Below are 13,453 nucleotides of genomic sequence, written 5' to 3' on the forward strand. Positions count from 1 at the left end.
TGCGCTCTCCTCAGATTGCGAATGACCAGTTGCCTCGGGGAGATGCTGTATTTCCTGCGAAGTCTCACGCGCTCCCTAAGGAATCTCGACGAGCCGATGGTGGTTTTCCGAAGGTACGTAGCCCTCTCTCAACGCTTAATTTAACTAGGACTTAGCCATATTTTCTGACTACGCCAACGTATATATGTAGATGCCATCTGACAATTTCTATTTTGCATCTTTCGACATGGAGCTTTGTCGAGTCACTGATTCCTGCTTGACGCTCGGCTGGTTGGGACTAACTACCACCAGTTCAGATTACCACCCCCTAAAGTCCGTACACTCGCCACCACCCCCAAAGTGACTCAAGGGGAAGAAGTATAGATATGAGCTACTGAGAAATGTTATTTATTTTCGGTTTCATACAAAGTCTTGTTTAACGGATGTCCTCTTTTTGCGTGTACGGGCTTGGCGGTTCTCGGCTTCAGCGTCCTTGCTGGAAGCCGAAGTTTATTATCAGACAGCAAAGGCCCAGAGATACTTGTCATCTGGTATAGCACATCCCGTTTCCTTCTTCTCCTTTGTGGGAGATGCCTATGGTATGCATTAGCAAACGTCTCTCACCGGGCTCGCGACTTTCCCTTCACCAGTTTAAGGCCATTCCTTGCATCTTAAGCAAAATTCAATAAAGGGTCGAGGGATTACCCGGAGGTCTGTGCGAGGCTATTAACTTGGATTGATCTTTGACTGCCTAAGTAGAACGTTGAGCTCAGATGTTTCGTGAAGTGCTCTGGGATGCACGGTGCCGTGCCTCTTCATCTCCATCGCTGCCCGAGTTGCGATCACTTCACTTACAGCACATGCGCGCGATAACTAGGTTTGCTTAACGACGCTTCGACATTCAGGTGGCAGCTAAGCGGACCGCGGTAGATCGATGCCTTGAGGCCTAACCTTGCCTATTAGGCTCATCCTCACTCCGCACGAGCTTGATTTCTTCCAATTGCTTCTTATGAGACCCAGGAGTAGCACCAGCTCCGAAGAGAGCTTCCATAGAGGGAAAGAGCGGAGACTTTGCCAGGTAATTCTTCAGATGACGAAAGATACGGGATCAGCAAGCCTATACTGCCTTTATCTGATAATGGACGTTGAAATCCTTTGAAAGCCAGAAAGCTTGACCGACGACGGAGTATGAGACCGTTGCTGCGAAGACATTAGCACAACGCAGGAAGCTCATCAGAAGCTGAGCTGACTGGCAAGCTTATGCAATGAGAAGCTGTCTAAGCTTAATCAGCAATTTATTGGCCATGCGCTGGATGTATGACTTTTATTTGCCAGAATTGTTTGACTTTGATCTCTTTAGTGAACTGGTTTCTTGCTCCTTTGATCTTTTAATATGATTCCTCATTCCGTTTGAAATGATTGACCATTAATCTTTAGCATTTTTGCGCATAAACCCTCAGCCCACTCAAGCGGCGTTTGCTTATAAGCCTTTATCCGAGACTTACCGCCTTTGCCAGTCGCGCTAGCATGCGGCATTATCTAAATCCGTTCCGCCATGTAACGTTGTGCTAGAGAGTAAATCTCTGCAGCTTGAGACTTTGTGCTATGATACTGAAAATACATAGACTTCGCCATTGTTTACGCACGGAATAGGCTACCCAGGCGACACGTGTTAGTGTTGTTAGACTTTAGGAATTTTTGGCTAACGACCCCTAGCCTTTTAACAGGTCTTGATTAGCCTTTACCGCGCACTATCCGTTTGAGTCGGGCTAGCATGCCGGAATTGTCTACAATCACCGTTACCGACATGTGACGTTATGCTAAAGCCGAATGAACTCCTTTAGACTTGATGCTACAACTATCGAATACGCTAGCGTCTTTTCGCCACTGTTATCGCGGAATAGGCCTATCCCAAGCAACGAGAACTCGTGTTTTAGACGCTGCACTATCCCTTATTTAGGCCCTTCGAGATAAAAATTTCCCCAGTAATCGAACTCTCGGATGGTCTTTTTCTTCGGTCAGAAAGACTAATAACCGCGGACGCGTGTTAGGCGTCGGCAATATCCCTTTTCTTAGGATTCAGGGATGAAATTAGGACCCCATGCCGAAGTAATCGTTGTAAGGCAATGGAAATTACTCGGTGTTATTAATAACAACCTGTCACAATGTTGAATATTGAACGTTGTATTACTTTTAACGGCTTAAAGCGCAACTAACCGGCTACCGCGAATTCAGGCGTTGACTTAATCCCTTTGCTTAGCGCTTTCAAGGATAGAATACCGCCAGAGTGAGACTCGAACTCTGGTGTGCTCTTTTTCTACGGAAAAAGACTAAACCGCAGCAACGGGTGTTAGGCCCGCAGAACTTACCCTTCTAGGGATTCGGGATAAACTTCCTAGGATTGAATCCGTAAATTCCGACAATGTTTGCGAAAAAGATTGGTGCGCGAAAGGAAAAGAATTGCAAATAATTCTATTTCCCCCGGTCTTCTTCTTAGGGCTAAAGGACAAAAGCCCGAATAACAAGGAAGGAAGAATTTTATATTTCTATTTCCTTGATTCGTGGAAAGCAAAAAGGAATTTTAATATTCTATTTTTCCAGTGCAATCAAGCAAACTAGCAGTGAGAGATTCTACTCCTAGAATCGGCGCAAAATCTTAGATAAACTATGCCTTTTATAGGTTCGGTTATCTAACTGAAAAAAGAGTTCTTCGTTTATTCGCAAGTGAAACTTCAAACCTAACGGTTATAGCCGATGAGCGCTTAACCAAGAGAGAGAAAGAAAGCGGAGTATCTTTTGCTTTATCGAAAGGCGTGACTCTGAACTGAAATCTGGACCTCTTGCTTCATTGGAAAGAGCTCAACCGAGCGTACCAGAAGAGACACTCTTTGGCCTGACTCCAACTGTCAGTTTGAAATTGATCAGTCGAGGATTTTAGATGGTAAAAAGAATAGATTTTGCGGCTTATCCTCTAGACATATTAAGCCTTAATATTCTTCAAGGAACTTCCCCGCCGCAAATGAGCTTATCCTGGAATGTACTACGGGATAGTACTTTTTAGGAACTTTCATTCATATTCGGCATTAATTGCCCTGTCGCACCTCCTTGAGTAATCAGACGATATGCCGCCGTTTGAGTAGACATGTGCTCTATCACATAACCGGCCCTTCCCACTTGGGTTTCGAATATTACCTTTCTTCTGGAGTTCTTGCAGCGATTACTCGCGTCGCGAGCAGCGTAGGGACCAGATCTACCTTCCTTTAGAAGCTTCTCTGTCGCGACTCTTTTTGTTAAAACGCCCCTAGCATATTCTGGCCTTTGATAAAACTCGATGTGTTGTTGAGCCTTCCAAGCATTATTTCATCCAAACCTCTCCGCAGTTCTTCGGGAGACGTTTATTGATGCTGTTCTTCGTGTCGTCATCTCGGTTGCACCGGGCAGAGCGATCGAATGGATGCGCCGATTTGGCATCCTTCAGTGGCTAGCCCACAGCTTCACATCCGGTATACCAGCGACGAATTACGGGGTGGCCCCCTGTTAGACCTGTGTGCGGTTATAGCGCTTGGGGTGCGCATAACAGCCCATAGTGCCTTCCACCAAGGGTTTATCGTCAAGTCTCGCTTTAGTTGGGTCTTCTACGAGCGTTGACAGAGATCCTTAATGATCATCTTGTTTTGAACGCCTCAGCTAATTCCATTCGCCCCAGCGCGGATATAAGCTTGTGCACGAAACATCTTTCCCAATTTTGAACTTGTCACAAAACCTGACGAACTGGCGGTTGCTTATCGAACTCGTGGACCATGCTCATGAAATGATCCGTCTTGGCCACGCGTCGTCGGTATATGCACATTGATGCTTTTAATTGGCATGAAATTGACTGCACGGTTGTTCTGTCATCTGCGGAGCGTCTCTACAGCGGAATCGCTTCAGAGCCCCACGTTTGAGAAATAATCTGGTGGCATAAGCGACGCGGATGCACAACTCGCCATCGCCTTCTGACTGTAAGGTGGGAAAAATAGCGATCGACAATGTCCATACCCCACTGTCTCGAAACGGGGCCAACTACGTGACGTTGGACGGTGCTGGAACTGCCTCTGGCGCGTTGATGCATGAATTTGCATGTATTTCGCACAACGCATGACACTCTCGCAGCGTATATCGATTGCGCTCACGAACCATTGTTGCGCCCAAAAAGCTATATCCCATTCTCCTGATGCGATCATACAGCTTCGGGACCAGCGTTGATGCCGCCCAACCCACATTCTCCTTCGTGTGTCTTCCTTAAGAACTTCTTCTGCTTCTTTGCTTCGCAAAGACATTCGAGAGTATACGAAGAGCCACGGATTCAGTAATATAAATTCTATCTGGAAAATCTGATCGGCGACCAATGGGATATATAGCCCTGAAAAATCCCTATTATTAAACTTGAGCTCTAACATCCATGGACCAGGATGGCAGATGTACAGTGGATACATAAACGCAGTTCTTAACCATTTCATGGCATGAAAAACACAGGAGACTCAACTTTCGGCTGCAGGTGCATTGTAGCACAGGCCCTATTTTTAGAAAACTTTGCTGCTGCAATTCTTATAGCATGCCCACTGTAACAAACCATCATACCCTCTACGCGGCCCCTCCCTATAAAATTGAAATCAACCATATTAAACTCGTTACCTTATGGAAGGGGTCTCCATAACCGCTGCAATAGAAGCTCATACAAACTCTATTTAGAGGAAGAACGAGAGGGAGGACCATGGCTGCGCGTCATTTGTGGCTGGCTGGATCAGTGAGAAACCTTGGTGCCGCCGAAGACGAGCGAGAACTCTTCAGAACGCGAAGCGGCGTCCTTTTGATTACACCTCTCTGGGTATAGTCCTCTGAGACGTAACAATCACACGATACTGACCGATAGCTTGCACTGACACACGGAAAGGAACAAGACCTCCGGGGAAAACCGCCGTGAACTCCAGACTCCGGACAAGGAGCTGGTGCGAAGCATCACCATTAATTGACTGAGATGTGCCTCCCAAGTTCACACCTCCTCTCCGTGCGTTTTTGATAAAAGCTTTACTAATGCGTTAGCCTCGTACAGTCCTGTCATTGTACTCTCATTCTTTGAATATTCCATATTCTGATAACTTCAGCTATTCGTAGTCAATTGTCATGACAGTATTTGCTCAGTGTGCAGCGCATGGCATCGTACACCGTACATGAGCGTCAAAATTATATAACAGCCTACTGTTCTGCTCAGCTTTTCGGGCCAGGCTGTACTGGTGGTCCGCACTAGCCTTACGTCGTCACAACTGTGAGAACAACCCTGCTAGACTCTTCCTACGTTTTTTCTCACTCTAAGCATTTGTTACAATTTATAGGGGAGAAATTTTTTTTAAACTAAGAATTTAGTTTCGCATGCCGTCCATAATACTTGACTGGATACAGGGTGGGAATCTTTTTGGGATGTTACAACAAGGACCACGGATTTCCAGCCCACAAATATTGAGGATGCTAAACAAATGCCGACTTAAAAAATAATGACCTATGTTTAGACCCCCACATAATAGGAAGCCTAAATTCTAGAACTTATTACAATATTAAATGTGACCCAATCCACAAGCTAGTTCAACTGTCTATGTTGCGTATGTCATCTCTAAAATATATCCCTAGAATTCTTCAAAAAATACCTTTGAGGCAATATCTTGAATGGCGCAACCAGCCTATCGTATCTGGACAACTCGAATCATACCTGGTAAGTACGTATTCGATCATGCTAATATCATAAAGCACCATCATATTAACGGAAGCAATCACTCACACTACGTAACTCACTGGATTCAAGAGTTGATAACCTATCAAATCTATATGTGAAAGAAGTATCTCGCGCATAATGCAACTTCCGAAACCTAGTACGTTAGCCCAGACTGCCATTCCTACGGAAAAACATCGCAAAGGTTCACGTTATTACTGACGTAAATGCTGTTGTATTCGGCGCCTCCTACGTTATTGGAGCTATGGACTACGTCGACACGAACCTAAGCTACGAGGGCATTACATGCCCTTTCCCCGGGGAGATTAAGACAACCTCCAACCCCGCAGGAAAACTGTCAGAAACCTTCCCCGGGAGTTATTACCTTCTATTAACTGACCTCGACAGCACCATCACATAATATAATTGCCCATACTTGTTGCCGCCTGCGACGTGAAATGTTAAACCTCGTGCGGTTTCATCGGCCAAATCATCATGATACTTCTGCCGTATCTCGTGCGTCCGGGTTTGCCGCCAGAAGCATCACAAATCGCTCTGTCTTGCATTGACTTCTGTTGTTTGAATCTGCAACATCATATTGCGACAGACGAAGAGCCCATTTCGCTAACCGTCAATTCATAAGAGGCCGCGTTGCCGTCATAAACACCGCGTACTGGCGTTAACATTGCGAAATGAGCGTAATCGTCCTGTCCAAGCCAAGTAATGCCGCATCTTTTGCCATCCGCGAATTACCAATGCCGCATGCGCATTCTTTCTTCGGCATCATCGGATATCGAGACTCGCGCCGCCTATCAAGCGTCCGCACTTACGGTAATAAACTGCATGCTTCGTGACGTTTATCGTCGTCTTGTGCCTATAAAAAGCACTTATCGATGTGCGTTCATCGCCTTGAGTAAATCAAAGAACGGTTTACCCGATTTCGCTGCAGACGCAGAACAGGAGATTCCGCCAGCAATTACATTCTATTTCAGATAATAATGATTTTTCTTAATCTGCGAATGACTTATTTATGCCATAACTCATGTTTGTTTTTTTCTTTTAATTTCACTCAGTGATCCCGGCCTACCAGCTTGCGCCGTTTTCCTCCCACCCATTCGTGTGTCCATCATTTCACCAGTGACACCCACCTTGTGTGCGTGGGCTTTAGCTTAGAGATGATCCGTCTCAGTACTTAAGCGTCACATCTTGCACATAAATTGTAGCAAGCATTGAACAATAACCTGATCTCGGGGGGGATTAGTCCGGAATAAAAGCTAATACATGGCGGGCCAATTGCTTAACTCCTAAACTAGTAGCTATTCCTTCTGCAAAACTATACGATATCCATGAGCGTACTATCAATGGTTTGTTGCTTGCAGACTTCGTTGTATCTCACCGCTCTTCACTCTTGTCTAAGTGGTAGGATACTCTTGATATTTGTGCAGGAGGTGAAATGCATTCACTGTAGAAAATTTAATAGCCTGGGTGCAATTTTACCTTAGATTCTACGGCTTGACGATGACGTTAAATCATCTCATTATCAACACTTATATCCGTAGAGTTGCTTCTTGCCAGGCAAGACACAAGGTAGTAGCGGTTTTGATACATCAAAGAATATGCATTGCGTGCTGTCTCCTCGCTTATAATGCAGATACTACAATTACTTAACTCCACAGGTCTTCATGGTGAGATAGCGTCCTTCGACATTTCGCATATAGATATATCTTAGCTCCTTCACGTTGGCAGTTTTCTGGCACGACACTTACTTAAGTGCTTAATACAGAAATGCGGCTTCAACATCTCTTATTAGATACAGGCCTCCAGTGCAATATCTTGAGACTATAGGCTCGACCTCGTACTTCCTGCGTTATAGATTCAGTCTTCTATCGGGTATAAATCATACTCATCTATACGTCATTGTCCTCATCTCGTCACTGTATTACCTTCATGTACGCACCCGCGGTCTCTTTTCTTGCTCAATATTCCTTAGAGGCAGGACAAGAATATATGCGCCATTGCACCTCTCGTCGCCTAGGGTTCCAAATTTTTTTTCCAAAATTAAACACAGGATTACCTACAACACATTTACGGTACACCATGGAGCGTCGTTCAGTGCTTTAAGTTTTCTTTTCTTAATACAGCTTACCTTTGCCATTCGTTTCTTGATTAATAGGCTTTTTAAGGCCTATTCTGAATAGCTGATGTCATGAGGCTCTCTACTTTAAGATTATAACCTAGACCCGGCACGTGCTTCCCTTCTATCTGGCGAATCGCATGACGAACTCCCCATTAGAACTTTCCGCGCAGGTCTATTAAAATCATTCGTGGAGATTAGAATATCTCATGCCTACATATACAAACATCACGAGTTCCGGCTCAAACTCACGCGGAATAGTATAAAACACTCTTTCTTCCAGGATATATGTGTCGAATTAATATATATACACGATACACGTCTAAACCGCAAACAATATTGCGCTCGACCCAGGCGATATACTGGACAAAGTTTCAGGTTTGGACATGCCTGCGATGAGTCCTTAACGGTTCCACCTCAAGACTATTATACACAAAATCCCTAGAATCCCACATATATCTTCGTTCTCGTATCATTGCCATACTTATTGACTTGGATATCGAGAAAATTTGTCCTAGGACACAGTCCAATCTGAAATATTGCACATGTACCCTATGTTTACACATCTGATCGTCCATAACATCCCAATCCTGATATATTCGTACCTCAATCCATGCGGTAACCTATATCGGGAATAATATCAAATTACGCACCCAAAATGCATTACGCTGATTAACCACTCTGTCATGCATAAACGCGAAAGTGAACCGACTCTTTTTTGTTGTTTGATCATCCGTTTGAGTCCACCAATCACCACTGTGGGAATATTTCGATTTATAAATCGAATTAATTTGTGATTTGTGGCCGCGCAATTAATTAGTCTACTGCAGGGTTCCGGAAAACCTTAGGCAGCTTGTGGGTCCTGTTTATTACCAATTAGCCCACAATTAGGGTCGAGCCCTGGCACTATACTTCATAGATTCAGGTGTTTAAGCCGAATGGACGTGAATGGTCTTCGCTGTTTGACCTTTTTTGACATGATACTCGACGCCAATGATTAAAACCACATGCCTCTTACCTGAGTAATTATCTACACGTCACTTGTCTCGAGCCCTCTAGAGCCGTCCCATGGAGAAATGTAGACTATGCTTAACTGGCTTACTGGAATTGCCATATATGCTTTTTGGTTGGGACCCGGTTAGCTGCTCTCTGTCACCCATGTTAATTATGTCGGCGCGCTACTAAATTTTACTTTGCTATTATTCCCTACTTCTAGGACGTTTGGACTACGGTTGAGAAAATAGGTTACAACTCTCTTCTCAGTTTCCTTATTTTCTTTAAAAATTCCCCTTACTTTTTTTTCTTTATATAATGATTTGTTTTCTGAAATGCTCTTTTCTGGATGCGACATATTGATAATGTCTCATCTCCACCGGCACTGGGGTCCTCTGTTCCAAGGAAACTCCACAGTCGACAAGATGGAATCCAAGATGACTGACATCTACAGAGCCTACTTCCTTTCCATGTGTCGTCTTCGCGGTATCTGTAGCAACTTAGGATGGAGTCTAGCAAATAACAGAATCAAGCCAAAATGTATAGGCGGCAGTGTATCGGGCATTATGGTCATGAACAGGTCTGCTATCCGGGCCCAATAGAGATTCACAGCCAGGAAATTAACTTGATCGGGGAATTCCGCTGATCTGGTACAACTTGATTTAGTCACAGGCCATCTGTGCAGTCACTTGCTGAATATTTCATCCATGGTCTTTACTCAATACATTACGAACTACACATCCAAGAGTTCTCCATTTTTTCACTTTTTATGGGGTTACTCAATGGTGCTAGATTAATCCTTTTTGCTGAGCGAGGGGTGCCAGCATAATATTTGTGCTTTTTACCAGCTGAGCATCCTACGATCCTTCTCTGATATTACTAGAAGGTATTTCATCCTCTTACCAACTCGTCTGGCCTCCGATCTTCCCTTCATAATACTATAACACCCTCATCGCGGCATCTCCAATAGTTATCCCAACGGTACATTCGCACTGCCGCCGATCTGACGCAATTGCAGGGAAACTACTTGTATTGGCGATTGCCCTACAACAGCACATCGCGAAACGACACAGAACAACAATCTTTCTCTCCCTCGAGCTGTAAATCATCTTCACCACAGCTCAACTGTCTATCCACATCAATACCAGCATGTACATCAAAGGTTATATTAAGACCCACACTATTCGCTGTACATTAAATCCACTTTTTCTCCTTGTCTCAACACATAGTCATGTTAGAGACAACAGGTCAAGTTACAAGACCGATATATATGCCCTATATGGATGCGTGGCTTAGCCCTTTCCCAGGGCCCAAAGCGACCACCACGCCGATACCCTGTCATGGGCATCTTACCCAATTCTTCATGCGCGTCTTCGTTCCAAATCAATAAGACTAAGTCGTGTATTTATAAGCTTAGGTGTTACTTTCCTTATGTAGCAGATTTTGAGCGCTCTGACATTACAATCTATACCGTATAGAATCACTCTGCGCACTTCAGGTTTAATAACCTCTTGCTTTCTCGCGGTCCTCATACGACTCTGCAGGATGTCCTTTTTGATCGCATTCCAACGAATGAGTAAAGTCTGAGGTCGCTGGGAGGCAGCAACCCTGTTACTGCGTATCTTCGGTAATAGCTATAGCGTGCAATTGCTCCCCAGGCTTTATCGCTCTCCAAATCATTTGATCGATGAGCGCTGGGCCAATCATAGCAAGAATCTGCTGAAGCCGGCTACTTTACTCAGTGTTTATCTAACGTCCTTTTAATCTCACCGGTATCAGACAATACACAGTATGGTATTAAATCAATATTAGTCGTCAAATTCCCGTTATCTACTATCTGAAACTTTCCCAATACTATCAACACAATCACATTGTACACGTTAGTATCGTTGCAAATTCTTCTAACATTTCTTCCCTATGTTTAACTAATTAACATTCTTCGTCACTACGTGTTCCTGTCTCCTATCATTGACAACGCGTGTCTTATCTCTAAGTAGGTCCCCCCCTTCTAAAATTACTACACATGTCATTTAAAAACATTAGAGCCATGGCACAGCAAACTATTAAGTGTGATATGGCAGACATCCACACAAAACCTCACAACTTTCGTTACAGTTTTATCGATCCTCGCTAGGCTCCATATACTACATTAGTTTCAACAGTTATCCGAATAAAATTCATAAATACCTTCCAACCAGCATTGGCTATCAGCGTCACCTTCTATCTCTCACAGCGTGGTCCGACCTCCCCCGAGGGTGGCACGCCGATGGCAGCTTTCTATAATTAGGAATAAATATCTATACCGTAAAGAGTATTACGATGTGCGCTTTCATTTGATTGGATAACGTCCACACCATAACAAGGGAAGAATCAGTGAAATAATTCTCACTCATTCCCCTTTGAATGCGCGTATAAGTGTTGCTATCACACCGTGGGTTTATTGGCCATTCATTAGTGTTCCCGTCTAACTGGCAATAATATCCTCTGCCTACCACCGTCCGTTCTAGACTTATCTCAATATCACGTTACTCTGAAGACAATACTTTAAGAGCGAGGCACTGATCTAGTGCTTGGCTGGCGACATTTGCAGCACGAATGCATTACTAAATCTGAGAATATACTAGTGGGATCTGCACAATCGATCACAGTGACGCGGTCTGTTCCTTTATAGCAGCAGCGTAATAGCATACTTGCAGATATTCCATTTCCCTGAATAAATTTTACAATGTGGGGAAGTATTGGCTGAGAAAATTCATCTCATCATGTGTAAACATAATGTTGAAAGTAATTAGCGTGTTGTAAGTGTTTGCGACTGTTTGTTGGCAAATTGATATTAATAAGTGCAGGCTTCGTTGAAACCTTGCCAGCATGTGTGTCTGGCGGTTATGGTTTTGCCCGCCTGCATACTTTTGTATTTCATATTTTAAAGATACGGTCCTGACTCCTGTGCGCTTATAAGTCCAATGGCAGTGCTTGTACTGTAGATATAAAACAAAGTTTTAAAAATCTCCCCAAAACCAGAAGGAGATGCGTCAATAATATACGTTCGTTCAATCAAACTTGTATTTTAAACTACGAGTAAGAAAGACTCCCCTATCAATGGCTGCCGGTTTGAGGCTTTATAGATGCGGTTCTTCAAGGAGCCGTATGCGCTGGTTATTTGCTATGTATATGCAGAAAAATGTAGGTAATGCGTAAGAATGTGTGTTGGGGGGTGATGGGGGGGGGGTGGGGCGGGGGGGCGGGGAGAAATTAGCAAGAGAGATGGCTACATAAATTAGTTGTATTTGGATCAGGGGAGATTCTTTATTTGTTATCCAAGCTTTTTGTTACAGGATTGCTTTCCGAAAACGATCAGTACTGGTTTGCCATTACGGCGCTGGAAGTTATCCATAACATACTCCTAGGAAATTAGGGATACCAAAGCATCAGTAGCACAAGCTGCAGTTTGGCATGCATCACATTTATATCGTGAATGCAGTTAACTTGTAGACTGGTTGGCAAATATGGAATTGTAGAACAAGGAAGACATGTTTGTGTCGCGTGCTGTACGGAAGCGTGCTCGCGAATCAAACGAGTTGACGATCGATGAGAGAAGTGTTACGCGCAGCGGAAATTTCGGCAGCACTTCGACAGCACAACAAGAGAGTCAGATCGCAATAAGAATTCCCGTCTCACCAAGGAGACAAGAATCTGAAGCGGATATCTCAACCAAGTGAGATATCGGCTCTTCCTCTCATCAGTTCTAGGACTGACCTGTCGAGGGATCCTAAAAGCTATTACAAATCACACAAAAGCAGTACAACCAATTTTTACGTGGTTCGGCAATTTGCCTACGTCCACAGGGCAAGGAGGGGGAGATCTACTAATAGAGGGAGAGAATACAACTAGGGTTTACAATCACTCACAATCTAAACCCTCAAACAAACTCTCTCAACTCTCTCACAAAATACCTCTCAAAGAGATCACAAAACCAAAAGAAGAGACTACACAAAGGAAATCTTCATCTGCTGAAAAATATCTACAGCCGAAAATTCCTGCACTTTCTCTCTCCTGCAGCCGCTGTTCACTTGCAGCCGCCAAAATCTCCACGCACTGCTCCTTTGCTTTTTCTGCCGCAGCCACGAATTTCCCCCTACCTGCTCACCTAAAAACCTAAGGAGAAATCACAAATATATATATATGAGAATACTGTGGGTGCGCTGGCAGCTCATGAGATTTGTGCGCTGCAGGGGGTGATTTGAAAAAATGCCTCGCTCCGCCATTTCCAAGAAAAACTCTCTCGTGACCAAATCTCTCTCTCCAGCGCCTCTCTCCATTTTTCTTTCCCCAAATCCCAAGAAAAACTCTCTCGTGACCAAATCTCTCTCTCCAGCGCCTCTCTCCATTTTTCTTTCCCCAAATCTCTCTCCAGCTCCTCTCTCCCAGATCTCAAATCCCAGTTCCTCTCTCCACCGCTCACTCTCCCCAGTTCCTCTCTCCGACGCGAGCCACCGACCACCGCTCTCTCTCCCCATTTCCTCTCTCTGACACGAGCACCTCCGCCCTCCTTGTGGACACCGCGACCACCGCTGAGCGCTGAGCTCCTCTATCCGCCACCTGCA

At 44.4% G+C, this 13,453-nt stretch overlaps 1 protein-coding gene across 1 annotated transcript in view; it reads left to right on the forward strand.

Moving 5' to 3' along the window:
- Nucleotides 1–13,453, forward strand: part of LOC109839152 (protein FAR1-RELATED SEQUENCE 5-like) — a 16,629-nt gene that overhangs the window by 88 nt on the left and 3,088 nt on the right. The window contains exon 2 of the mRNA XM_020407581.1: nt 15–113. Within this exon, the coding sequence (XP_020263170.1) occupies nt 15–113 (99 nt within the window). The remainder of the gene's footprint in view (nt 1–14; nt 114–13,453) is intronic.

Source organism: Asparagus officinalis, chromosome 4 (genome assembly GCF_001876935.1).
Source record: "Asparagus officinalis chromosome 4, Aspof.V1, whole genome shotgun sequence".
Classification (NCBI taxonomy): Eukaryota; Viridiplantae; Streptophyta; class Magnoliopsida; order Asparagales; family Asparagaceae; genus Asparagus; species Asparagus officinalis.